Source organism: Dreissena polymorpha, chromosome 1, assembly GCF_020536995.1.
Source record: "Dreissena polymorpha isolate Duluth1 chromosome 1, UMN_Dpol_1.0, whole genome shotgun sequence".
NCBI lineage: Eukaryota > Metazoa > Mollusca > Bivalvia > Myida > Dreissenidae > Dreissena > Dreissena polymorpha.
Window position 1 is genome coordinate 112,369,367 of NC_068355.1, and position 26,318 is coordinate 112,395,684.

Below are 26,318 nucleotides of genomic sequence, written 5' to 3' on the forward strand. Positions count from 1 at the left end.
GTGCCCTCGGAAAATTCCGTCAGCACAAAGAGCGTTGGTACGGAAAAGCACGTGTATAAAGACGCTATTGCTATTTTTGCACCTCAGAAAACTTTCAGAGCCATAAACAAACCTATACAAACCTATGAATTTGTTTTTGTTTTTTTTACCGGACAATCAGTCCTGTAAATTTGACAGACAGGCCGTCGGTCCGGCCATGTTTGGCCAAGACTGTATACTGTCTAACTCCCCTTTCGGGTATTATTGACAGGTAATAGATATGACAGATTATTCTGTAAGTATAATTGTGCACTCGAATTTTTTATGACCAGTTGAATTATTAGTATTGTATATACCATTTCCATGGGATAAATTTTAGAAACCCATTTATTTCTCACAATCTGGGGTTGAAAAGTAAATAACAACGGGGTTTGATTTTACATTCATGAGTTTTTTGGGGTGTTTAATACATGTATAGTCATTCAAATTACTAATGTTTGATAAGGTTTTATTAATTCTGGGTATAGTTAAAAATGTTCTGTCGGTTTAAAACCATGGCCGTTGAGGTTAAATCACGTGTGTGCTTATATTGCTGGTAAGTTAGCGGTATTTAAAAAATAATACAAGTAAAAAAGAGAAGTATAACACGGAAAAATACCTTTCTAGGCATGGACGTCGGCACTTGTTTGTCATGTGATTAACACCTCTGAAACTGTTCTCAGACCGTCGATAAAAAAATGATGCCGTAGTAGGCAGATTTGTATTTTAAATGATGCCAATGATGGCAGAAACGCTGTATAAGATGCTAACGAAGATGACAGATTGTCAAAATAACTATTTTGTTTATTTCTCTCTTCTTGATAATCTGTATGGGCATATGGCCAAACAAGTGAGCGTGCTTGATAATCTGTATGGGCATATGGCCAAACTAGTGAGCGTGCTTGATAATATGTATGGACATGTGGCCAAACCAGTGAGCGTGCTTGATAATATGTATGGGCATGTGGCCAAACAAGTGAGCGTGCTTGATAATATGTATGGGCATATGGCCAAACAAGTGAGCGTGCTTGATAATCTGTATGGGCATATGGCCAAACCAGTGAGCGTGCTTGATAATATGTATGGGCATATGGCCAAACAAGTGAGCGTGCTTGATAATCTGTATGGGCATATGGCCAAACCAGTGAGCGTGCTTGATAATCTGTATGGGCATATGGCCAAACAAGTGAGCGTGCTTGATAATATGTATGGGCATGTGGCCAAACAAGTGAGCGTGCTTGATAATCTGTATGGGCATATGGCCAAACCAGTGAGTGTGTTGGATAATCTGTATGGGCATGTGGCCAAACAAGTGAGCGTGCTTGATAAAATGTATGGGCATATGGCCAAACCAGTGAGCGTGCTTGATTATATGTTTGAGTTATTGAACATATATTCATACACCTGCAGCATGCATAACCTTCCTGTCTTGAGAATATTTTACAAAGGACAATTTCGATTCTTATTTGTGTATAGAAGTACAAAAAGAAGTGAGAAATAAGCAAAATAGTTCTTTTGACAATCTGTCATCTTCGTTAGCATCTTATACAGCGTTAAAAATACATATCTGCTTACTACGGTATCAATTCTTTTTCGACGGGGTCAGTTTGGACGCCTGTGACATGTAAATTTATGAAACAACTCAAGGGGCGGATATTTGGCTTACGTATCCCCAAGGGATAAATGCGTTAGTATACACGAAATCCAGTCATTTATTTCAAACTTGAGATATTTTGAACAAAAACCAGTCATTTTCAATGATGCTTCGGAAACTGTCTCTTTTAACTCGTTCACATTTCTTTAATAACTTGAAAAACGAGTCCAAAATTAACTGGTGGCGTCCTCAGTCAATGGACAATATGTTCGTAGCAATGGTTTTTGCCTTACTTGCGTGATATAATAATACCGACCGAATTTATAACCTACCGGTACCTATTGTTCGAGGTCGTGTCTAACTGTCTGTCTTCGACAGCACACTCTGTCACCGACGTAATGCGTAATACGATGTGATTCAGATATCGATTTATTCTTTCAGCCCTGTATTCATTATTAGTTCTTCAATGGTTTTAGACCTTAACCCATTTATGCCTAGCGTCTAGAAAAAAGGACTTGGCAAACATCGAAGACCCAGATGAGCACCGCATGATGCGGCGTCTCATTGGGGTCTGCGTTGTTTGCTTAAAGGACTTTCTGTAAGAAATATTCTAAATATTGAAATTAATATACTAGACATCCCTAATTTTGGAAATAAATTGATCCAAATTAAAAGGATGGGAGAGTCCACTAGGTATAAATTGGTTAAAGCTGACCAACGTGAACACAAACGCATGAATGGTGGTTTGTATATTTGCGTGGCTCACTGGCTGGTGTATGGGCCTTCCTTTAAATTCATAGTTGTATAATGCGATCGTAACAGTCAAATATTTTAAAGATTCATTCTGTTTGATATTATCGAATTGAGCCGTGCTCTGTGAAAAAGGGGTTTAATGCATGTGTGTTTAGTGTCTTCCCAGCTGTCCGCACAGGCTAATCAGGGGCGACACTTTCCCTTAAATTAGATTTTTTCTTAGAACAGACCTTCTTAAAACAAAAATATCATAAATGCGGAACGTATAGTCAATAGTTTGCCTGTGCGGACTGCAATCTGGGACTACACTTTATGCACATGCATTTAACCCCCTTTTCACAGAGCGAGGCTTAGTTATAAGTGGTTAAAACACTGTGACGCGAAACGCATGCTTATAACAAAGCCTCCAATAAAGGAATAGGAACACAGGACATTTCATTCAGCACGACAAACACATTTATAAATATTACTGCTGGGGTCGCGCCCTAAAATGGTCAAATCAAAGTGATGTGGGTTTAAACACATGCTAAACTAAATGTTTTGCCCAGCAGTAATATTTTTCATGGAACGTACACAACTGAAAACATAGAAATTACAAATCAGTCACAAATACACTCGAAGTGATCGATGGCGGATTCAACGTCTTTGCATAAGCAATTTCTAATCACATTAAGCCAGTTGAAATGCATGTCAAACCCGTATTCAGTAAGTAAAAATATAAAGTTTGTCAAATACCCTTATTTCGGCACTCAGTAGGTTTAAAATCCCGTAAATGACATATCCCATGTGTATGGTATGGTGTTATTATTTAAAAAATCATATTCGTAAAAAGTGAACCTATCTGATATTTTTATATTGCATTTAGCATTCTTAAGTTTTAATGCATGAAATGATCACTGTTTGATGTTATTATTTATGGAATGAGTGTTGTATTGGACGTCATCATTGATGACGTTCAATCGAACGAATGATAAAGGGGGCTAAAATTCGTTAAGCTCCAGCGTATAGCAGCGATTTGGGAGTCTTGAAAACTGGTCGGTAACTTTTGCTGAAATTTGACATGTATATGGACCAGAACTCGATCTACACGATGGCGTATTCGTCATATCTGGGAAAAGTCCAGTTTTTGATAAAATTACGAAAAAGTGGTGTGTTTTTTTTTTGCGCAATCGCTATAAAATGAGTTCTCGCCGGAAGCGTTAATAGCGTTAATAGCAACCCAAACACAATTCAACCCAAGGAGGCAATTCACGCGATAGACACTTCAAATTTGATTTTAATTAATACATATTGCGATTTTATTCCCAAATTAATAAATAAGTTCATATTGTGTTTAACATACATAGCTGAACCCGTTTAGAAAATATTAACAAAACAAACAAAAACAAACAACAGTTAAATTTCATTGATGTAAATATGGTAACCTGATTACATATCCACTAGCGTACACATGAAAAATAGTTCGCAAGTAAACAACAAACAATCAAATTTAAACGCAAATAAGCGAACAAAATATATATAATAAATCCGAGAAATCGATACTTAAAACTACAATTTCTGCACTTAAAACATTTTTGAGAGTCATTAAAACACATAATTTCGGAAGTATACAACCAACATTCAAAATGGCTGCCAATGCGTTCGAAAAGAACGCGAGAAAGTATTTACAAAATAACATCATCAAAATAATTAAAGTGAACGCTACTTCGCCGTTTTTAGATAAGTATACGATCTATTGAAAAACACTAGCATTTGACATAAACACACCCGTGGATATGGAAATAGACATCACGCGGCTCCCGCATTTTGCGCTGTGTACGGTTGTTCAGAAAACTTGGTAAGTGTCATTGTGTTCTTGAATTTGTCCGATGAGTTGAATTTTATATACCATTACCATACAAGAAAGTTTTCAAACACATTTATTTCTTACGAAACTTAACTTGAAAAATAAACAACACAATTATAAGTGGCACGAACTGATAGTGAACGAAACGGCAATCAACCGTTAAAGTTCAAGGGCATAATTTGAATGGAAATACATGTGTTGAATATTGGATAAATTAATTGTTTTGCCGTTAAAAGGGTAAGTTTTTTTGGTTTGCTTTGCTTATTTTTTTATCAAAACACAAGTTTTATAGTTTGATTTCTGTACAACAGTTCAGTTAACGTTACATCTTGAATTTATAAATATCGAAATAGATGTCGGAGTTTGCACATTTCGGACGTTGCTATGCAAGTTAGTTCTCGATAGAATATACTGTTTTACCTTTTCGCATACAGTTGTGCAGCTGTTTTCCATGTAATGATGCAATGTTTTACGTCTTGAATACCCCCCTCGATGATTATAAATCATTAACTTCTCAAATTATAAGCATTTTCAACTTGACAAGGTTCTGTCAAGATTTAATTTTTTTATTTAATTAATAATTAGTAGAATATGTAAAGCTGAGTAACATTAATTCAGACTGATTTCTGATTAGGGCAGTGGTTCACCTGATTCTCTCATAGGTTGACCACACCACAATTTATAGCAGTACAAAAACAAATAGCTTGTAATTATAATTGATAAATGTGAATGTTTAATTTATTTGTTTGCAACAATTTGGAACCTTTTGGTTTGAGCATTGTAAGCCTAGTGTATAATTGCCCCTTTGTTCAGCACACATGAATTGATATGAAATACAGCTATACCTCGTGTGGCGTATTTTCATTTAAACTCTGGATTTTAATGACTACAAGTCAGTCGTGCAGTTAAATATGTTTTAAAGCATAGAAAGAATCCAAAATTATTTTGGATTTTGTGTTTGCCATGCATAATTTAAATTTTCATAGGAATAAAATAACTTACAGCGACAGGATTACGGCTTTGTTATGTTAAGCATTGTATACAAATGTAATTAAGAATTAGTGTGGTTGTAAATAAATTTTGAGAAATGGAACGCAAAAAAATCACAGAAAATGGAAGTGCGTGCATGTTACTGTATCTTGCAACTTTATTGTTTTTAGAATTGGATTAAAGTTTAAATTTAGGTAAGCGTGTTGCTTATACTAAATTTAGTTATTTATGTCTCCTTTGCTCTAATATGGTATGAAATGCGTATCTTGTGTAACGTAATTTCATTAAAACTCTGGATTTTAATGACGACAAGTCAGACGTGTTATTTTATTTAACAGTAAAATATTTTTTAAAGCATCAAAAGATTGTAAAATATTTCCGATTGTATTTTTGTCATGCATAATTTAATCTTCCATAAGAATAAATAACTCGCTGCGTAAAGATTTCGGTTTCCTTAATCATGTTTTAGGTAAGAATGGTTAGCATTTGATACACAAATTTAAAAAAAAATAGTGTGGTTTTTAATAAATTTTGAGAAAGAGAAGGATGACCAAAATTGGAGGTTCATATCTTTGTAACTTTATTGTTTTGAGCAAAGGATTAAAGTTAAAATTGATGTACATGTAAGCGTGTCGTTAATACTAAATTTAGTTTTTTTATGACTCCTTCGCTTCTGTATATACAATGTATACACTACGAGACCCGTGATTGTTGCCTAATTTGCGGAGTCAAGGCGGACAGTTTGCTTTTTGAGTGGAAAATCACCGCGATTTCATGTGATTTGTCACACGTATATCGGTAAATATGTCTGAGAATTTCATTAACACAACCATATGACTACGCCATTTTTCAGAAGTGTAAAGAGTACAGTGCATAATGCGGGACGAGCGTATTTAAAAAGCTTATATCATATTTCTCGTAAATTACCAAATTATTAGTTTTGTCTAAATCAAACACCATGTATAGAAAAACAAGGTATTTATAACCGACCAATGACGAAACACTATGCAACTTTCAATTTAGACAGTGCTACATGTATATGGCAACAATATGGAATTTGAAAAGTGGTAGTGTATTTGGGCCTGGAATATATTTAAATAATGTTTACATGTTATGTTCAATAATTATTGCATGATCATTCTGTGCTGTTATATTAATTTGGAGCCGTTAAAGCTTCCGACATTACTTCATCAAATTCATGTCGGAACGGGAGTATTTTAGCTAATACGCCCATTGTATACAACAACAACAAAAGCTTTATTATTGCAATGTATAATGTAAGTGTATACATAATATATGTTACATGTACATGCGGTGATGCGAGAATCGCGGAAAAAATAACGGGTCGCGTAGTGTAGTATGAAATACATATCTCGTGTAACATAATTTCATGTAAACTCTGGACTTTAATGACGACAATTAAGTTGGATGTACGGTTTCCTATATTGTGTTTAAGGTCAGAATGGTTAGCATTTTATACTTTTATAATTAAAAAATAGTGTGGTTTTAAATAAAATTTGAGAAAGGGAAGGAAGAACAGAAAATGGAAGTTCATATCATTGTAACTTTATTGTTTAAAGCATTGGGTTTAAGTTAAAATTGAGGTAATTGGTTGTTAATAATAAATAAAGTTTTTTTATGACTCCTTCGCTCTTGTTAAGTATGAAATGCGTATCTCGTGTATCGTATATTCTTTTAAACTCTGGATTTTGTGATCGCCTTTTGTGTGTCGTCTGTTGTTAGTCGTAACATTTACCTTGTTAACACTTAAGAATGTAATGTATTACAGATTCAGAGATGTCTGTTCTGTTTTGAAGGTCATGTGAAAAATAAACTTATGGGATGTTTGCATATTTTAATAACATATAAATATTGTTCAAATCTATTTGTTGATAGATTTAAAATAGCTAACTTTCCTCTTACATGCCCTTGTATTTCAAGATAGAATACTTTCCTTCACAGAGGAAAGAGGTCTGAGTTTGAATCTCAGTGGGGGCTTCAGAGGATGATTTATTTGTAGAAAAATGATTATATATGCTCAACTTTGTAAATGACTTAAAGCCACACACCTAAAAATTAACTGCATGGCATAGTAAATTTATGTATAAATAATAAACATATTTTTATCTTTGCCATTTAGAATATATCTGGTGATTACAAGGTAGAAATCAGTCTTTTTTGCGCTTTAAAACTTAAAAATAATTGCATTTGTCGAAATAGACATATATGTCTAAAAATCCTACTTTCGGTTTAAAAGCGGGTACCATTTAAACAATAATATATTATTAACCAGGTTTTTAACCAGGTTTTCCGAAGGAAAAAACTGGTTATTAGATTGGCGAATGCGGGCGGGCTGGCTGGCTGGCTGGCTGGCGGGCTGGCTGGCGGGCTGGCGGAACAAGCTTGTCCGGGCCATAACTATGTCGTTCATTGTCAGATTTTAAAATCATTTGGCACATTTGTTCACCATCATTGGACGGTGTGTCGCGCGAAATAATTACGTCGATATCTCCAAGGTCAAGGTCACACTTTGAGTTCAAAGGTCAAAAATTGCCATAAATTAGCTTGTCCTGGCCATAACTATGTCATTCATTGTGAGATTTTAAAATCATTTGGCACATTTGTTCACCATCATGGGACGGTGTGTCGCACGAAAGAATCACGTCAATATCTCCAATGTCAAGGTCGCCACGACTAAAAATAGATTTAAAAAAAAAAAAAACTTACAAAGGGGGTTAATTTTTTTTTGTTCATTTCAAAAGTTCAGTTTGAGTTTTCTCCCTTTATCAGATTTTTTTTTCACAATGAAAACCTGGTTTTGTGACAATTTTGTCCCTTGTTTTCTAACTAGGCTATAGATTTAATTTTATCTATGCCAATTAGAATATACACATGTAAGGCTATAGATTTAATGACAATTTTGCACACTTTCAAATTGCATCTTTATGTATTGATTAACATGTATTTCATTTCAAAGTGTGTGGCTTTAGTCTAAGCTATGCTTAGCGCGCATGTCAGGTATTAGTCTGGTCAATACAGCCTAAACTTAATTACAACGGCCTCGATAAATGACAACCGGCCTGTTTCACGCATGGACATTGATAGCCAAGATAATAACGGTTTGAATGACAATGATCATTATTATACATTACTATTGCTATTAAAACCACACAAATTGATTAAATTGTAATAATCAGATTTATGATTATCTTGTCAAGCGACTAGGCCGTCATGGATTTGGACCGTCCTGACCCGCATTTTAAGATGCACATAAATAGACCAATCAGGTGCCCTCGGAAAATTCCGTCAGCACAAAGAGCGTTGGTACGGAAAAGCACGTGTATAAAGACGCTATTGCTATTTTTGCACCTCAGAAAACTTTCAGAGCCATAAACAAACCTATACAAACCTATGAATTTGTTTTTGTTTTTTTTACCGGACAATCAGTCCTGTAAATTTGACAGACAGGCCGTCGGTCCGGCCATGTTTGGCCAAGACTGTATACTGTCTAACTCCCCTTTCGGGTATTATTGACAGGTAATAGATATGACAGATTATTCTGTAAGTATAATTGTGCACTCGAATTTTTTATGACCAGTTGAATTATTAGTATTGTATATACCATTTCCATGGGATAAATTTTAGAAACCCATTTATTTCTCACAATCTGGGGTTTAAAAGTAAACAACAACGGGGTTTGATTTTACATTCATGAGTTTTTTGGGGTGTTTAATACATGTATAGTCATTCAAATTACTAATGTTTGATAAGGTTTTATTAATTCTGGGTATAGTTAAAAATGTTCTGTCGGTTTAAAACCATGGCCGTTGAGGGCATAGCAGTTTTCTTTATATGGGCCAGTGGCTATAGTAAAATCTTGTTACCACTCTACAAATCACATTTACTGTGCATCCTTCAAGAAACTTGGTCAGGTCATTTGTTCTAATGATGTCTTGGCTGAATTTGAAAAACTGTTTCGCTTTCTTAAATTTATTCGCAAATCTTAATGAAGTTTGGTCAGAAGATTTGTATAAATTAAATCTCAGCCAAGTTTGACACTGGGTCATTTGAGCTAACAAAATTGGTTAATATATTAAACAAACAAAAAGCATGTTTATACCACAGAAGTCACACTGTTAGTCTAATCTTCATCAACATCTGTATGCATATTTAACTTCAAAACAAATATTGGACCAGCGATTTCAATAGAAGCAGAATCCTGCGATTTGACGCGAGCAAATTAAAAATGACTCATTTTTGACGCAACCCTTTTTTCTGCCGTGAATCATTTTGACGCATCAAAAATTTAACCCGAGGGTCAGTCAGTTAACATCTCCAGTTCCATGGTAATAAATCCGCCTGTGCTCCTAATCAAAATTAATGTTTCAGTATTTGAAACTCGGTCTATAATCGAGGGAATAGAGGTCTACCCCGGGCGTTGTTTTTTATACTCTCAAGTCATAATACTACACATAAACATTAAGAAAACACATTTTCTCAATTAGATATAAATTATCCGAGTAGAATTAAATTGCTACGTCTTGACCTTTGACATTGTAATTGGCGGACGTATTGTAAATTAACATTAAACCCGCGTTCAATTAAAAAATGGCGATTCAAACAACAACAACAATTCAAATTACAAGTAATGGTGATTCAATAATGGAGATAGCATTAACTGGATTTAACGAACATTAAATAAGGTTTCTTAAACCAGATAACAACAAGGAAATTTTGGATTATTAAAGTTAAACTACTACTGGTAAGGCATTCTTAAGTGTATATATTTCCGACATGTATAGTATTCGGATAAACAGCAATAGATATACATGCATTTAGATTGTGTTTTTGTACAAAAGCTATCATAGGGATGATGATAATATAACAAGGATAAATATGTGATGAAAAGGTGCTACAGGTACATATCTTAAATTACTGAAATGTGTTATGATGAAGTAGATTTTAATGAGCATTTATTGTTTTAACAAATAAACATAGTATAGTGATAGAAATAATAAAAGTTGTAAAATGAACATGTTTTGTTTTTGAAAAACTTAAAGTCGATATTGTTCGCACAAATTATTGATATTTTGTCCTTATCTTTGCGTACCAATTCATTAAAATATGCTGTGTTATGTATCATGGTATTTTTATTTAATAACGCAGTATAACTTTTTAAGATATTGTGTAACTCTTGGAGCATGTTTTTATCTAAAAAAATTGAATAATACAGACAAAAACACAATTAACGCACTTCAAAATTGACCCCAGAATTTTTCAATTTGACTCCTCAAAATTTCAGTCCAGGGGTCATTGACTCCTGGTTTTTATGGAATGAGTGCTATATTGACGTCATCATTTGATTTTAAATAGAAACAAATTCGTACCCATATTTCGTAACCATATTTTTTTCGTACCTTTTTTTTTTTACCCATTTTTTCGTCCTTAAATTTTTTTCGTACCCACATTTTTTTTTCGTACCCATTTTGTTCGTACCCAAATGTTTTTTGTACCCTAATTTGTTCGTACACAATTCTTTTTTTTGTCCCCTTTTTTTTCAACCCAAATGTTTTTCGTACCCATTTTTTTTTCGAACCCAATTTTTTTTTGTACCCAAATTTTTTTGGTACCCAATTTTTTTTCGTACCCATTTTTTTTATACCCAAATGTTTTTCGTACCCAAATTTGTTCGTACCCAAAGTTTTTTTCGTACCCATTTTTTTCGTACCCAAATTTTTTTCGTACCCATTTTTTCGTACCAAATGTGTCCGTTCCCAATTTTTGTCTTACTCAATTTTTTTTTCGTACCCATTTTTTTGGTTCCCAAATGGTTTTCGTACCCACATTTGTTCGTACCCAAAAAATTGTTCGTACCCATCTTTTTCGTACCCAAATGTTTTTTGTACCAAAATTTTTTCGTACCCAAATTTTGTTTCGTACCCATTTTTTTCGTAGCCAAATTTGTTTCGTACCAAAACTTTTATTCGTACCCATTTCTTTTGTACCCAAATAGTTTTTTCGTACCCTAATTTTTTTCGTTCCCTATATTTTTCGTATTCTAATTTGTTTTCGTAACCAAATTGTTTTTTTTTCCTACCCACATTTTTTTCATACCCACTTTTTTTTCGTACACAAAGTTGTTCGTACCCAAATTTTGTTCGTACCCATTTGTTCGTAGTCAATTTTTTTTCGTACCCGAATTTTTTCGTACCTAATTTTTTATGGAATGAGTGATGTATTGGACGTCATCATTGATGACGTTCATCCGAACGCATGATAAAGGGGGCTAAGTTTCGTTAAGCTGAGGCAAATCACTGCGATTTGAGCGCCTTGAAAACTGGTCGGTAACTTTTGCTGAAATTTGACATGTATATGGAGAAGAATGCGATCTACCTGTTGGCGTAGGCGTTATACCTGGGAAAAATCAAGTTTTCGAGTATTTTGCGTTTAAATATTTTTATGGGTAAGGGCATGCGCGCGTGACGTCATGAAAAGCGCTTAGGCTAGCTTCCATCTTGCTACGAAACAAAGAAACTGACGTTACGCGTTATTAATTCAGTTAGGCGTTTAATCGATAAACAAAGGCGTAATAATTGTGTTTGAATATCAATCTATCATGACATAAATCTATGTGTTATTCAACGTATTGAGTGCGACGAGTTAAAGAAAGGTTTACACGGCTAGGCTTTCCGAGATAAATGTAAGTACACACTGGTATTAGAATGGTATTCTATTTATCCGATAATATCTTGAATATAAATGATATTCAGACAATTACATTATTAGGGTTTAATAATTTATTATTTAATCAATAAATAAACGCAAGCAGCAAATCAATTAATTTCGTTTGTAGTGGAAACCGAAAGTAAACAAACCAACCGTCAAAATGGCTGACGACATAGCAACGTAGGAATTAACGCTCAGAAATGATTTACAAAATAAGATCATCAGAAATGATGTAAAGTGAACGCTAATTCGCTGTTTTGTAGATAAGTATACGATCTATTGAAAAACCATAACATTTGACATAAAAACACCCGCGGATATGTAAATCTTCAGCTTAACGAAATAGCAGACATCACACGGCGTCTCATCTGATTCTACGCTGTTTGCCAAGGCCGATAATGAATGGAAATGCACAAACTCAGTAACTGGCAAGCATATATGCATTAGAAGGTTGTTTCGTGATTATTTAGAAACGACTACATAATTCTTTTGGTTCAGCCAGTGCAACTTAACAGAAATAATTAAGTATAAAAAGTTTCTACACCTGACAACAATGTGCCAACTTAATACAAGGTTAGTTGTTTACATTATTTAAAATATTGCAAGCTTACAGTATACAACAATAAACAGCTGGTACAATGTAATGTCATCGTTTAAATTTAATAAGCCCGTGGTTAATTACCCTTTTTAATCTTATGCATCTCTAACACCTTCAATTGACTTGTTCATGAAAAATATACACCCTCAGTGCATGTTATCCCATACACCATCACTCACTTACTAAGGCTCGATTGATCATTCTCGGCTCTGGTACTACTTACCGGTACATGTACCCCGGGTACTCTTAATTTTACTTACATGTACCCCGGGTACGGTAAATAAACTTAAACATACCCGCAAATATTAGATTGTATCCGAGTTGTATACCCGCAAAAAATCCGATGTCGTTAAACATGCTACCGATTAACGTAAAACAATATTGTTTACCTTAAACAAACTTCTCTTTTAAAAAATCTGCATCAACATGCTTTTTAGTATGAGTGTTGAGAGGACGCCGTAGGAATAAGCAAGTAATCAAGAATACGTCTCTGTTTCTGCTTTTATTTCCTTCATGTATAATGACGATAAAGAATGACGACTAACAGTGACGACAGATATGCTTTTCAAAGTATAATATAATAGCATACACTCATTAGAATAAGAGGTTTCATAAATAACAATTTGAAACATTTTCAATAAATATCGAAATATCTTATACAATATTTATTACACAGCATTAATTAATTGTTAAAACATAATATAAATACCGAATATGGTGTTCCCCATAAAACGGACCTCGCAAACCAAATAATGTTTCTTTAAAAAAATCTATGGCGGTAAAAAGTGAACGTGCGACATCGCGGTAAATATTATACTTGACGACGTCATACAATGACGCGACTTTAAACAATTTAAGATTTAAAATTAAATCACATTAATGATTTTAACAATGAGTTTTGATAATATAAATTCCATTTAACAGAAAATTGACATAAATGTGAACATAATTAATTTTTACTAATTAAATAGCCGACAACAACCGATTTAGTGTTAAAATTCCCGGGTATGTTTTAGTATATTTATCGTACCCAGGGTTTGGGCCTTACTAACTGTATTATTATTATATCTCACCGACTACCTTTACCTTGTTGTGTTTATCAACCTGAAATTTATGTAAAATCCGACTTTCTTTACTTTTATTTTTCATTCATTTGATTACGCAATTGTTGACGTATCTCGTGGAAAATTATTTGAATCTTTGGATTTTAATGACGACAAGCTGGAAGTGTCAATTTATTTTAAAAACGAATCTAAGATGTATTTACATGTAAGTATTGTGTGTTTGTCATGCATAATTCAGTGTTTTCCAGAAAAATTTGAGTAGCCAGTTATATGGCCGGCAACTATGCAGTTAAAAGAAAGCATTTGTGACATTTACTTGATATATTTGGGAAAAGTAGCCGGCATCAAGAGTAAATGAACCGGCAAAATCTCTGGCTGCCGGTATTTAAGTTAAGAGAACACTGATAATAGTAAACTAAATCTCTACGACAGGATTACAGCTTTGTAAAATTGTTTTTTGGGTGACAATGTTTGCAATTCATACAAATGTTATTGAAAAATATTGTGCTTTAAAATTAATTTTGAGAATGGGATGGAAAAACAGAAAATGAAGAGCATACAGGGATGGAAATAAGGAGTTTCCCGTGAGCCCGGGGCAAGTAGATTTTGGCCTGGGCAACTCATTTTCAAAAGTTGGTAAACTTCTTTTTTTTAAAGTTTAAATCAATTCAGTGCAATAAAAATTGAAAAACAATTTATCACCATGGATCAATAGTAGTTAAATAACATTCATTATGTAGGAATAGGAGATGATTCAATTCAGGCTCATAATAATACATCATGCATTGAACATGTGTATTGTCAGCAAATGTATATAGTTATCTATTATTTTATTTAAAAAATGTATAATAATATTCACATGTTCATATTTCTGGGCTCGTTATTCTTTATCTGGGCAACCAAAATACTAAAGATGGTTGCCCACAATAGTAAAAAGTTAGTTTCAATCCCTGGCATATCATTGTAACTTTATTGTTTAACTGCATTGCATTAAAATTGTGATTGAGGTAAGCTTGTTATTTATAGTATATTTACTTTTTAGCTCGACTATTATATATGAAATATATATAGTGGACCTATCCTACTCACCCCGGCGTAGGTGCGCGCATTGGAATGTTTGCGTACCACCTCGAATATATTTCCTATGTCCATTGACATATTGCTTTTATATTTATTATCAAGCATTTTAACAGAATTAGGCCCTTTTTCACTTAGAATATGCATATTATAGATAAATCTATGTTAAAGTTTGCATACCACCTTAAATATTTTCTATGTCCCTTGACATATTGCTTTCATACATGTATTTTGCTTCTTAACCAACATGACCCCAATGTATAAACAAAAGCAGATAACTGTATCAAGCATTTTATGGCCTTTTTTTTCAATAAGAATAAGCATATAATTGATAAATCTATTTAAAAGTTTGCGTACCACCTTTAAATTGCCACAACTTCTTTATTATGCTCCCCCCAAATTTTTTAAGGGGGGAGCATATAGTCGCCGCTTTGTCTGTCCGTTCGTGCACAATTTTTGTCCGGGCTATTTCTCAGCAACTAATGACTGGAATTCAATTAAACTTAATGGGAAGCTTCACTACCAAGAGGACACATGCATATTATCAGCCGGTTCTGGTCGGATGATTTTTCACAGAGTTACAATGTATGGCCCTTTGAAATTTTCCATTAACTGTACATATAACGCGATCTACCTGTTGGGGTATTCGTTATAACTTGGAAAAATCTACTTTTTGATTAAATCACGAAAAAGTGCTGTTTTTTATTGTGCAATCGCTATAAACACGTGGCTTGGCCGGAAGTACATGTAGCTTTAATAGCAACCCCAAGACAATTCACCCCAGGAGACAATTCAAGGACTAGACAATTCAAATTAGATTTTTCATAACCCAATTTTTCAATTTTCGTAATTATTTTTTTCGTACCCAAATTTGTTCGTACCTAAAAAAAAATTCGTACCCATTATTTTCGTACCCAAATGTTTTTCGTACCCAATTTTTTTTGTACCCAATTTTTTTTGTACCCCTTTTTTTTCGTACCCAATTTTTTCGTACCCAATTTTGTTCTTGCCCATTTTTTTCGTACCTAAAGTTTTGTTCGTACCAAATTTTTTTTCGTACCAAATTTTTTTTTTCGTACCCATTTTTTTCGTACCCAAATGTTTTTTGTTCCCAATTGTTTTCGTACCAAATATTTGTTTTTCGTACCCATTTTTTTCGTACCCAAATGTTTTTCGTGCCCAAATTTGTTCGTACCCATTTTTTTTTCGTACCAATCTTTTTCGTACCCAAATTTGTGCGTACCCAATTTTTTTTTCATACCCATTTTTTTCGTACCCAAATAAAAAAATTCGTACCCATTTTTTTAGTACCCAAATTTGTTTCATACCCAGATTTGTTCGTACCCAAATTTTTATTTGTACCCATTTTTTTTGTACCCAAATAGTTTTTCGTACCCTAATTTTTTTAGTTTCCTTTATTTTTTGTACTCTTATTTGTTTTCGTAACCAAATTAGTTTCTTTTCCTGCCCATATTATGTTCGTATCCATTATTTCTTTGTACACAAATTTGTTTGTAGCCAAATTTTTTTCGTACCCATTTGTTCGTACTCAAATTTTTTTCGTACACAAATTTGTTCGTACCTAATTTTTTATTTGTACCCATTTTTTTCGTACCCATATAGTTTTTCTTACCTTATTATGTTCGTACCCTTTTTTTTCGTACTCCAATTTGTTTTCGTACCCAAATTTTATTTTATTTTCGTACCCACTGCCCACATATTTTTTCGTACCAATTTTTTTTAATAGAAATAATCGATTTTCGATTTGATTTGAACTCTCCACTCATTCCATCCCGCGAAACACTTAAGGTGTCGCAACTCTAGTACATGAATAATACTCAGGTATTGGCTCACATCGCGTGAAGATTGATTATGCCGATAAAAAAGATTGTATCGTTATTGCTGGTTAAATTTGTCAACATACATGTATTTCGTTATGAGTTAATGTTCTTTGACAATATATGGGATTGAATGATGTTAGTGGTATGCTATTGTCCATGCACATGGCAGAAAATACAAAACGCAGCATTTATCTCCCTTCGAGATTATTTTGTGTAACAGAACGCGTATTAAAACATCGTCGGTAAAATGCTTATTTTATATAAATAGTTATCGTAGCAAAATTATTAGCCAATACTATTACATACCACATCGATGCAAAAAAAACAACATGATTAAACAAATTTAAGTAGAAAAAAACCCTATCGTTCAAAGTAATGAGTCATATGATACTATGAAAACCGCGTATGTTACGCTTCTACATGTCTGTATTTATCAGTTTTTATACAGTTCATAATGTAGCACACTGAGGTCATAAAATAGAACGTTCAACTGCAATCTTTTTTTAATTAACCCATTTATGTCCAGTGGACTCTCCCATCCTTCTATATTGGATCAATTTATTTCCAAAATTAGGGGTGTCTGGTATACTTTTTTCTATATTTAGAATATTTCTTACAGAAATTCCTTTATGCAAACAGCGCAGACCCAGATGAGATGCCGCATTATGCGGCGTCTCATCTGGGTCTACGCTGTTTGCAATGTCCTTTCAGGACGCTAGGCATGAACGGGTTAACCTTTTCTATGTCCTGGATAAAGGACGTTTTGTTCAATAACGAATATATAAAAATTTGTTAGACAGACTCAGGGTTGTTTTGTTGTTTTAGTAACACATGTATTAAGCACATGTGAAGACTTTTTAAATATGTCGCATTTACGGGAACATTTATAATCCACACAAGCCATATCATACAAAACGGAGATTTGTTTGCCTCGTCAATATAGTCATACCATATTTATCCAAACATATTTTATCACCCATCCCCAGTTTGTTATGGAGGGGGCGGGGGTATTTTGTCCGGGGATGGGGCAACGTTTTATAATACTGCTGCCTGTGATTTCGATGTATATTATTCAGTTGTTAACTTCTTCGTGTTTGATACACGAATGTTGATAATAATTCTTCGAGTATAAAACACGCAGACTTTTAGTACATAAAAGTAGCGGCGAGGTATAAAACCCGGAACTATCCGGAAATCTTTATGGTAAAACCCGGAACCGATATAAATGGTTATAACTTCATTATTATTCGTCCGATATTAATTATAATGGTACCGTTGTAAAGAAGATCCTCTACAGATTCTAACCATATCAAAATATTTTATGGCAGGGTCGTAGTCGGCCTGTAAATCGCGGACAAAGTTGGCCTGTTTTAACGTTTTTTTTTACACACGCAAATGCCGAAAAGAAAACCCGGAACCGATATAAATGGTTATAACTTCATTATTATTCGTCCGATATTAATTATAATGGTACCGTTGTAAAGAAGATCCTCTACAGATTCTAACCATATCAAAATATTTTATGGCAGGGTCGTAGTCGGCCTGTAAATCGCGGACAAAGTCGGCCTGTTTTAACGTTTTTTTTTTACACACGCAAATGCCGAAAAGAAAAACCGGAACCGATATAAATGGTTATAACTTCATTATTATTCGTCCGATATTAATTATAATGGTACCGTTGTAAAGAAGATCCTCTACAGATTCTAACCATATCAAAATATTTTATGGCAGGGTCGTAGTCGGCCTGTAAATCGCGGACAAAGTCGGCCTGTTTTAACGTTTTTTTTTACACACGCAAATGCCGAAAAGAAAACCCGGAACCGATATAAATGGTTATAACTTCATTATTATTCGTCCGATATTAATTATAATGGTACCGTTGTAAAGAAGATCCTCTACAGATTCTAACCATATCAAAATATTTTATGGCAGGGTCGTAGTCGGCCTGTAAATCGCGGACAAAGTCGGCCTGTTTTAACGTTTTTTTTTACACACGCAAATGCCGAGAAGAAAACCCGGAACCGATATAAATGGTTATAACTTCATTATTATTCGTCCGATATTAATTATAATGGTACCGTTGTAAAGAAGATCCTCTACAGATTCTAACCATATCAAAATATTTTATGGCAGGGTCGTAGTCGGCCAGTAAATCGCGGACAAAGTCGGCCTGTTTTAACGGTTTTTTTTACACACGCAAATGCCGAAAAGAAAACCCGGAACCGATATAAATGGTTATAACTTCATTATTATTCGTCCGATATTAATTATAATGGTACCGTTGTAAAGAAGATCCTCTACAGATTCTAACCATATCAAAATATTTTATGGCAGGGTCGTAGTCGGCCTGTAAATCGCGGACAAAGTCGGCCTGTTTTAACGATTTTTTTTTACACACGCAAATGCCGTAAAGAAAACCCGGAACCGATATAAATGGTTATAACTTCATTATTATTCGTCCGATATTAATTATAATGGTACCGTTGTAAAGAAGATCCTCTACAGATTCTAACCATATCAAAATATTTTATGGCAGGGTCGTAGTCGGCCTGTAAATCGCGGACAAAGTCGGCCTGTTTTAACGGTTTTTGTACACACGCAAATGCCGTAAAGAAAACCCGGAACCGATATAAATGGTTATAACTTCATTATTATTCGTCCGATATTAATTATAATGGTACCGTTGTAAAGAAGATCCTCTACAGATTCTAACCATATCAAAATATTTTATGGCAGGGTCGTAGTCGGCCTGTAAATTGCGGACAAAGTCGGCCTGTTTTAACGGTTTTTTTTTACACACGCAAATGCCGTAAAGAAAACCCGGAACCGATATAAATGGTTATAACTTCATTATTATTCGTCCGATATTAATTATAATGGTACCGTTGTAAAGAAGATCCTCTACAGTTTCTAATATTATATAAAATAGTTTATGGCAGGGTCAGAGTCGGCCTGTAAATCGCGGACAAAGTCGGCCTGTTTTAACGGGGTTTTTTTACACACGCAAATGCCGTAAAGAAAACCCGGAACCAATATAAATGGTTATAAATGCATTATTATTCGTCCGATATTAATTATAATGGTACCGTTGCAAAGAAGGACCTCCACAGTTTCTAATGATGTTAAAATATTTTATGGCAGGGACAGTGTCAACCTGTAAATCGCTGTGCGGTAAAAGTTGACCGAAAAATACCGTGTTTTTTTACACAGAACAATGTCTTGATGAAAACACGGAAAAGCTAAAAGGGGTTATAAAAGCATCCTTTTCCCAACCGACCATACATTTTTGGTACCGTTGTTACGGTATTCTTCCACTGTTTCTAAATATGTAAAAAAATATTGTGAGAAAGCATAATATGAAATAAGGCGAAGCATCAAAGCGAAAATGGTTATAAATGCATTATTATTCGTTCGATATTAATTATAGTGGTACCGTTGTAAAGAAGATACTCCACAGTTATTAACCATGTCAAAATAATTTATGGCAGGGTCAGAGTCCGCCTGTATATCCCGGTCAAAGTCAGCCTGTTTTAACGGGTTTGTTTTGCTTTAGATTCACATGTTTGTTTTTTTAAGATATGAAAGATGCAAATGTGTCTAACTTATATTGTTTTCTGGTCTTTAAGCTATCTTATATATGTGACTACGTGCTATTTTGTTGGAGAAATGAAAGATTCAAATTTGTCTTATTTATATTTTATCCATGTATCGTGTGTATTCAGTGTCATGCGAAAATATATCTTATTTCTTAATTTCCACCTTCACACTTTATTAGCGCCGTCTTTAATTAGTTCATTAAATTAATTAATTTAATATAATGTGCAACGGTGAGGTGGATCAATGCTCGTTGTTAATTTAAATTACACACCACTTCAGCAATAAATGAAATCAGTTATTTTGGCTGTAAATCCATTTTTTTCCGTACAGTAGCCATGTTCCTGTGTATTGAGCTGATAAGATCACCACAGCAAGTTGCTAATACACAGTGTAGACTTAAACGAAATTGGTTATTTTGACTGTAAATCCAATTTTTCCAGTACAGTAGCCATTATGGCCATGTTCCTGTGTATTGAGCTGATACGATAACCACAGCAGGTTGCTAATACACAGTGTAGACTTCCCCTGTTTTATTATAGTATTTGTTATTTACCTGCTTGGAATAAATGACGTGTATTCATTCGGGTCTGATGGCGTTTTGTTAAAGGTCATTTAATGCAGAAAAGCTGTTTTTCTGACATAACTTTTCAATCATTTAAATTAAAAATAAAAATAAAACAATGAATGTGTAATTTAATTCTCAACTCTCGCTTAACTCAACGTTCAATGGGACGCGCATAGTTCTTTTTATAAATTATGTACAAATATAATATGCTATACATTGTTGTTTATTTACTCAAGAAGTACCAGAAAGAAGCATTGTTATGTATAAAGCGCTTTACTATTTCAAAATTCTACATTAAATAAAGAAATATCGTATTTTTTTGTTAAGTGTACGTGCTTGATATATATTCATAAAATAGCAGTTTTTTTAAACAATCGGTCTTTAACCTTTAATTTGATGCAATGAAAAGAAGAACTGCCTTTTTTATGTTTAAACTTAAATCAATATTTTACGAAGTCATTATTGACTAAATAAATATGTACATTTTTTCACTCCATTAAAATCGGCCCTTATAGTTTACTTTCATGTATATATAGAATAATTGAGTGCTTTTCGGTGATTCTATGCTGGCGCGATAGTGCTTTTCGGTTGCAAATAAAAATACTATTGTGCGTAATCTTTAAACTTAAATCAATATTTAACGAAGTCATTAATGACTTAATTAATACGTACATGTTTTCAATCCATTATAAACGGCACTTATGGCTTACTTTCATGTAAATATGAAGAAATTGAGTGCTTTTCTGTGATTCTGTGCTGTCGCGGGAGTGCTTTTCGGTCTTCACATGAAGTGCTTTTCGGTCGGTATATTGCCGATATTTATCCAATTTTGGGCATTAATACATCATAATAAACACAAGGTAGTATAAATATGCATGAAATATAACCATTTTTATCTAATTTAGTCCATTTACACACAACAGAAACGCAATTTTTAATATATATTGCGAGAAATCGAGTGCTTTTCGGTCTTCACATGACGTGCTTTTCGGTCGGTATATTGCCGATATTTATCCAATTTGGGGCATTAATACATCATAATAAACACAAGGTAGTATAAATATGCATGAAATATAACCATTTATAACTAATTTAGTCCGTTTACACACAATAGAAACGCCAGTTTTCATATATATATATAGCGAGAAATTGAGTGCTTTTCGGTCGTCACATGAAGTGCTCTTCGGGCGGTATATTGCCGATATTTATCCAATTTTGGGCATTAATACATCATAATAAACAAAAGGTAGTATAAGTATGCATAAAATATAACCATTGATAACTCATTTAATCCGTTACACACAATAGAAACGCAATTTTTCATTTATATAGCGAGAAATTGATTGCTTTTCGGTCTTCACATGAATTGCTATTCGGTCGGTATATTGCCGATATTTATCCAATTTTGGGCAAAATACATTCATATAACCATTAATAACTAATTAAACCCGTTAACACACGCTAGAAACGATATATTGCATATATAGAGAGAGAAATTGAGTGTTTTTCGGTGCTTTTCGGTGATTGTATGGACCGACTTAAATACCAATAGAGCGTGACACAAACACAGAATAATTGTTTATTTCGGCAAACATTGTGATATTATTTGCTTTTAAACATAGCTTTTAATGACCATTGATAGATGAATAATGTTATACTATTATTTGTAATTTCAAAACATGTTACTTGGTGATGTTATTCACGTTCAATACATACATCAGTTATTCTTATTAACCTGATGCCTGTTGTCTGCTACTGTTACAATACGACGCTTAAAAATGTGGATTGCATAAAGTTAAAGGTCAAATTCCGTTTGCACTATAATACTTGTAATAATGCATTATAAATATGTCAAGCATGTTCACTTTAACAAATACGATACTTCTTTATGTAATGTAGAATTTTGCAAAGGTAAAGCGCTATATATATGACAATGTTTTATTTTTTCTTGTTGATTAAAAACAAAAACAAAATATACCAATACATATAATATGTGTACATACTTTTTTAAACAAATATAATGAATCACGTGATGTTTTTATAATTTTGTTAAGCGTGCGTGACATTGAACGTTGATTTAAGCGAGTTATGCGATTTAAAAACTGATACCACTCAGCTTGATTTATAATTCATGTTCCAACGCGCCAATGTATTTAATTAAATGGTTTCATGAAATTGTGTTCAAAAGCATAACGATTGAAAGTATGTAAGAAACACAGTTTTGCACATAAAATGATCGCCAACAGACCCGAATTAATACACTTCATAAATGCCAATCAGATAAAAAACAATTCCAATAATAAAACAGGGGAAGTCTACACTGTGTATTAGCCACCCGCTGTGGTTATCCCTATTTATCAGCTCTATCTCAGGCACCTGGCTACTGTTATGAACAAATTGGATTTACTGAAAATAACTGATGTCATTTATTGCCAAATTGTTATGTACATTTAAAATAAACAACGAGAGTGGACCCACATCATTGTTGCACATTAGTATAAACGTCACTGTAATTTAGGCGCCCCGTAATCTGTTCTTTAAATAGACATAGCCTTTATAAAGACGGCGCTAATTAAGTTGGATATTAAGAAATAAGATCCATTTTCGCATGACTCTGGCAGTATAGCATGTAGTATTATATCAATAAGACACATTTGAATCTTTCATTTATTCGAAAAAATAAGCACGTAGTCACAGGTAAAAAAGCTACATTAAGCGCACTGAAAAAGATGAATTGGACACATTTGCATCTTTCATTTATTACAAAGCATGTGAATATGTACAATACTTTTATTACTGACACATTATTCTTAAAGTCGACGGACAACTTAAGAGGGAACCACAATCAAATAAGATCCATTTTCGCAGGATAGTGGTTTTTTAGAAAGTATTCACATATTAATTTTATCTTGCATTAGTTACAATAATAAGTGCGCGTGCCATTGAACGTTGAGTTAAGCGAAAGGTGCGAATTAAAATCTGAAACTATTATGTCATCTGTACTAACAGCATTAACAAAATGGTGTCAAATCCTCTATAGTCAATTAAAGGGACATTTTCATTTTTTGAAGTAGTTAAAAACCAACTTGTAGTGAGTGATATTTTGATGCAACCAATTGAAACTTTTGACTTTAAATGACGAAAAATCGGATATGGGTGCATTGTGTGTGCTATGTATAAAACATGACAGTCACTACAAAATCGTATATATAATATACTCTGTAAGAGACGTTACATATTATGACATTTCAATTTTGAACCACAAAATTGACAACTATCCAAAGAGATATCATTCATTTTAGTGAAGGAATGATATATTATAATAACCATGAAAAGTTTTTCCGTTTGACTATGCCTTTTACGGAATAATTTTTCATAATAATATATATAAAATAAACGAGATTAATGATACCTTCCTTTCATGTATAGTGTACATGTAAGACAAACAGATTCTTTCAATTCATCGCTGTCATTACATCAATCTATTAGCATCTCATTCGCAATGAAATAATTTGCATTTCACGTGTGCAGAAAATGATTCATATTTTGGTATTGATGGAATCTGTGATAAACGCACGCTTAAAAATCTCACGCTTCTCCGAAAAAATAGCAAACCGCGTGTTGCCAAAAAAAACGGGACAAAAGAAACCGAAAAAAGCCGACTTCGAAATTAACCCAGCACCCGATTCAATACTCATGACACCAACTGAAAATCTTGCGACACATCGCTGAAACAAAAGCTCGCCAATTTAATAGCATCAACCCCCAAAACACCAACGTCTAAAAAAAGAAGCCGGAACACCAACAATTCATTCACTTCTTGTAAACAAATAAAGTTTGACAACAATTTAAGTTCAATTGCAGAAGACGTTCTCGAAGAAGAAAACCATTTAAATATAAGCAGCGATGATTCATTTACCAGTGGACAGACGTGTTTTAATCAAATGACCATTGATGACGCGGAAGACGATAATGTAGAAATTGCAAATATATCTACAATAGATTTAGAGCTAGTTAAAAATCCATCTGGGTGGCTGAACGACCCAATAATAAACAAATGTCAGCAAATGCTAAAAGAACAATTCGCGCTTGACAGTGGGATGCAGAACACACTTCTTGCTCCGTACTTTAATCATGATTTAGGTACCTGGGATATAAATAAACGTTTAACGAAACAAAATCCCCCGTCCGCCCAAATACATTACAACGCCAGTAATCACTGGGTATTACCATACCAATCACAGAAAGATCGACATGTTATTGTGGTGGACAGTTTAAAATCTCCAAGAACTCTAAACAGTAGTATTTCAATTCAAATCGCTCAAATCTATGAAAATGGAGAGCGCAGTGTACAAGTACAAATACCCGACGTACAACGTCAACCTAATGATATACCAAGAATGAGAGCACATTTATTAGAATGTATTACTAAACAACAGTTTACAACATTTCCAAAAATAGAAAAAATGCCAAAAATGCCGTGTAAAGTAGCAAAAAGTTGTTCTATTAAGTTGTTTTTCTAAGCAAGTTAATCATGCTATTCAACAGAATTGCAGTTTACCCATATATTTTTCAAAAGGTCAGAATAGCTTAATTGGTAGAGCAACCCAGGCCGGAATCATATCTTATTTAGATGGCTAATGGGTGGTTTCGGGTTCGAATCCCGATCTGACCTTCGTAGGTAAATTGTGGTTGCAAGGATGGCAACGAATAGGATGACAATCTGTTTTGGGCGGGGTTTTTGGGCTAACAGTTCAGTTCATTAGGTCACATGAAACCCTTTAATATGGCCCGTTTGTTGTTGAATTGCTGATTAAAGTAATAATTGAAAGTTCATTTCCTTACTTTTTAATAAAAGTCTTTACGAACTCCAGGTTCTTCTGCTAGAAGTGCCTTTAATGATTTAATTCAAATATTTTCTGTATATAAGTTGTGAGTTAGTTTCTTCACGGTGCGTATATTGTATATTGTCATCTAGAGTCCGTGGTTTCTTCTATTACAGATTAATTGAGCTCGCTTTGATGCATCGCCTTATTTCATATTATGCTTTCTCACAATTTTTTTTACATATTTAGAAACAGTGGAAGAAAACCATAACAACGGTACCAAAAATGTATGGTCGGTTAGAAAAAGGATGCTTTTATAGCCCCTTTTAGCTTTTACGTGTTTTCCTCAAGACATTGTTTTGTGAACAAAAACAAAACGGTATTTTTCGGTCAATTTTGACCGCGATTTACAGGTTGGCACTGACCCTGCCATAAAATATTTTAACATGGTTAGAAACTGTGGAGGTTCTTCTTTGCAACGATACCATTATAATTAATATCGAATTAATAATAATGTTTTTATAATTCCCTTTTTCCTTTTCAGGGTTTTCTTTACGGCATTTGCGTGTGTAAAAAACCCCCGTTAAAACAGGCCGACTTTGTCCGCGATTTACAGGCCGGCTCTGACCCTGCCATAAACTATTTTATATATTATTAGAAACTGTAGAGGAACTTCTTTACAACGGTACCATTACAATTAATATCGGACGAATAATAATGCATTTATAACCATTTATATCGGTTCCTGGTTTTCTTTACGGCATTTGCGTGTGTAAAAAAACCGTTAAAACAGGCCGACTTTGTCCGCGATTTACAGGCCGAC

At 33.8% G+C, this 26,318-nt stretch overlaps 2 protein-coding genes across 3 annotated transcripts in view; one reads left to right on the forward strand and one right to left on the reverse strand.

Annotated features, from left to right (window-relative positions):
- Positions 1 to 26,318, reverse strand: part of LOC127844556 (uncharacterized) — an 82,502-nt gene that overhangs the window by 54,795 nt on the left and 1,389 nt on the right. The window lies entirely within an intron of this gene.
- LOC127844542 (carboxylesterase 5A-like) overlaps positions 245 to 26,318 on the forward strand; it is a 31,514-nt gene continuing 5,440 nt past the window's right edge. Inside the window, exon 1 of one of the 2 annotated variants that reach the window (XM_052374889.1) lies at positions 245 to 274. In XM_052374889.1, the coding sequence (XP_052230849.1) occupies positions 260 to 274 (15 nt within the window). In that variant the 5' untranslated portion in view covers positions 245 to 259. Of the gene's footprint in view, positions 275 to 8,732; positions 8,763 to 26,318 lie in introns of those variants that run through there. The other variant, XM_052374879.1, reaches the window with a different exon arrangement.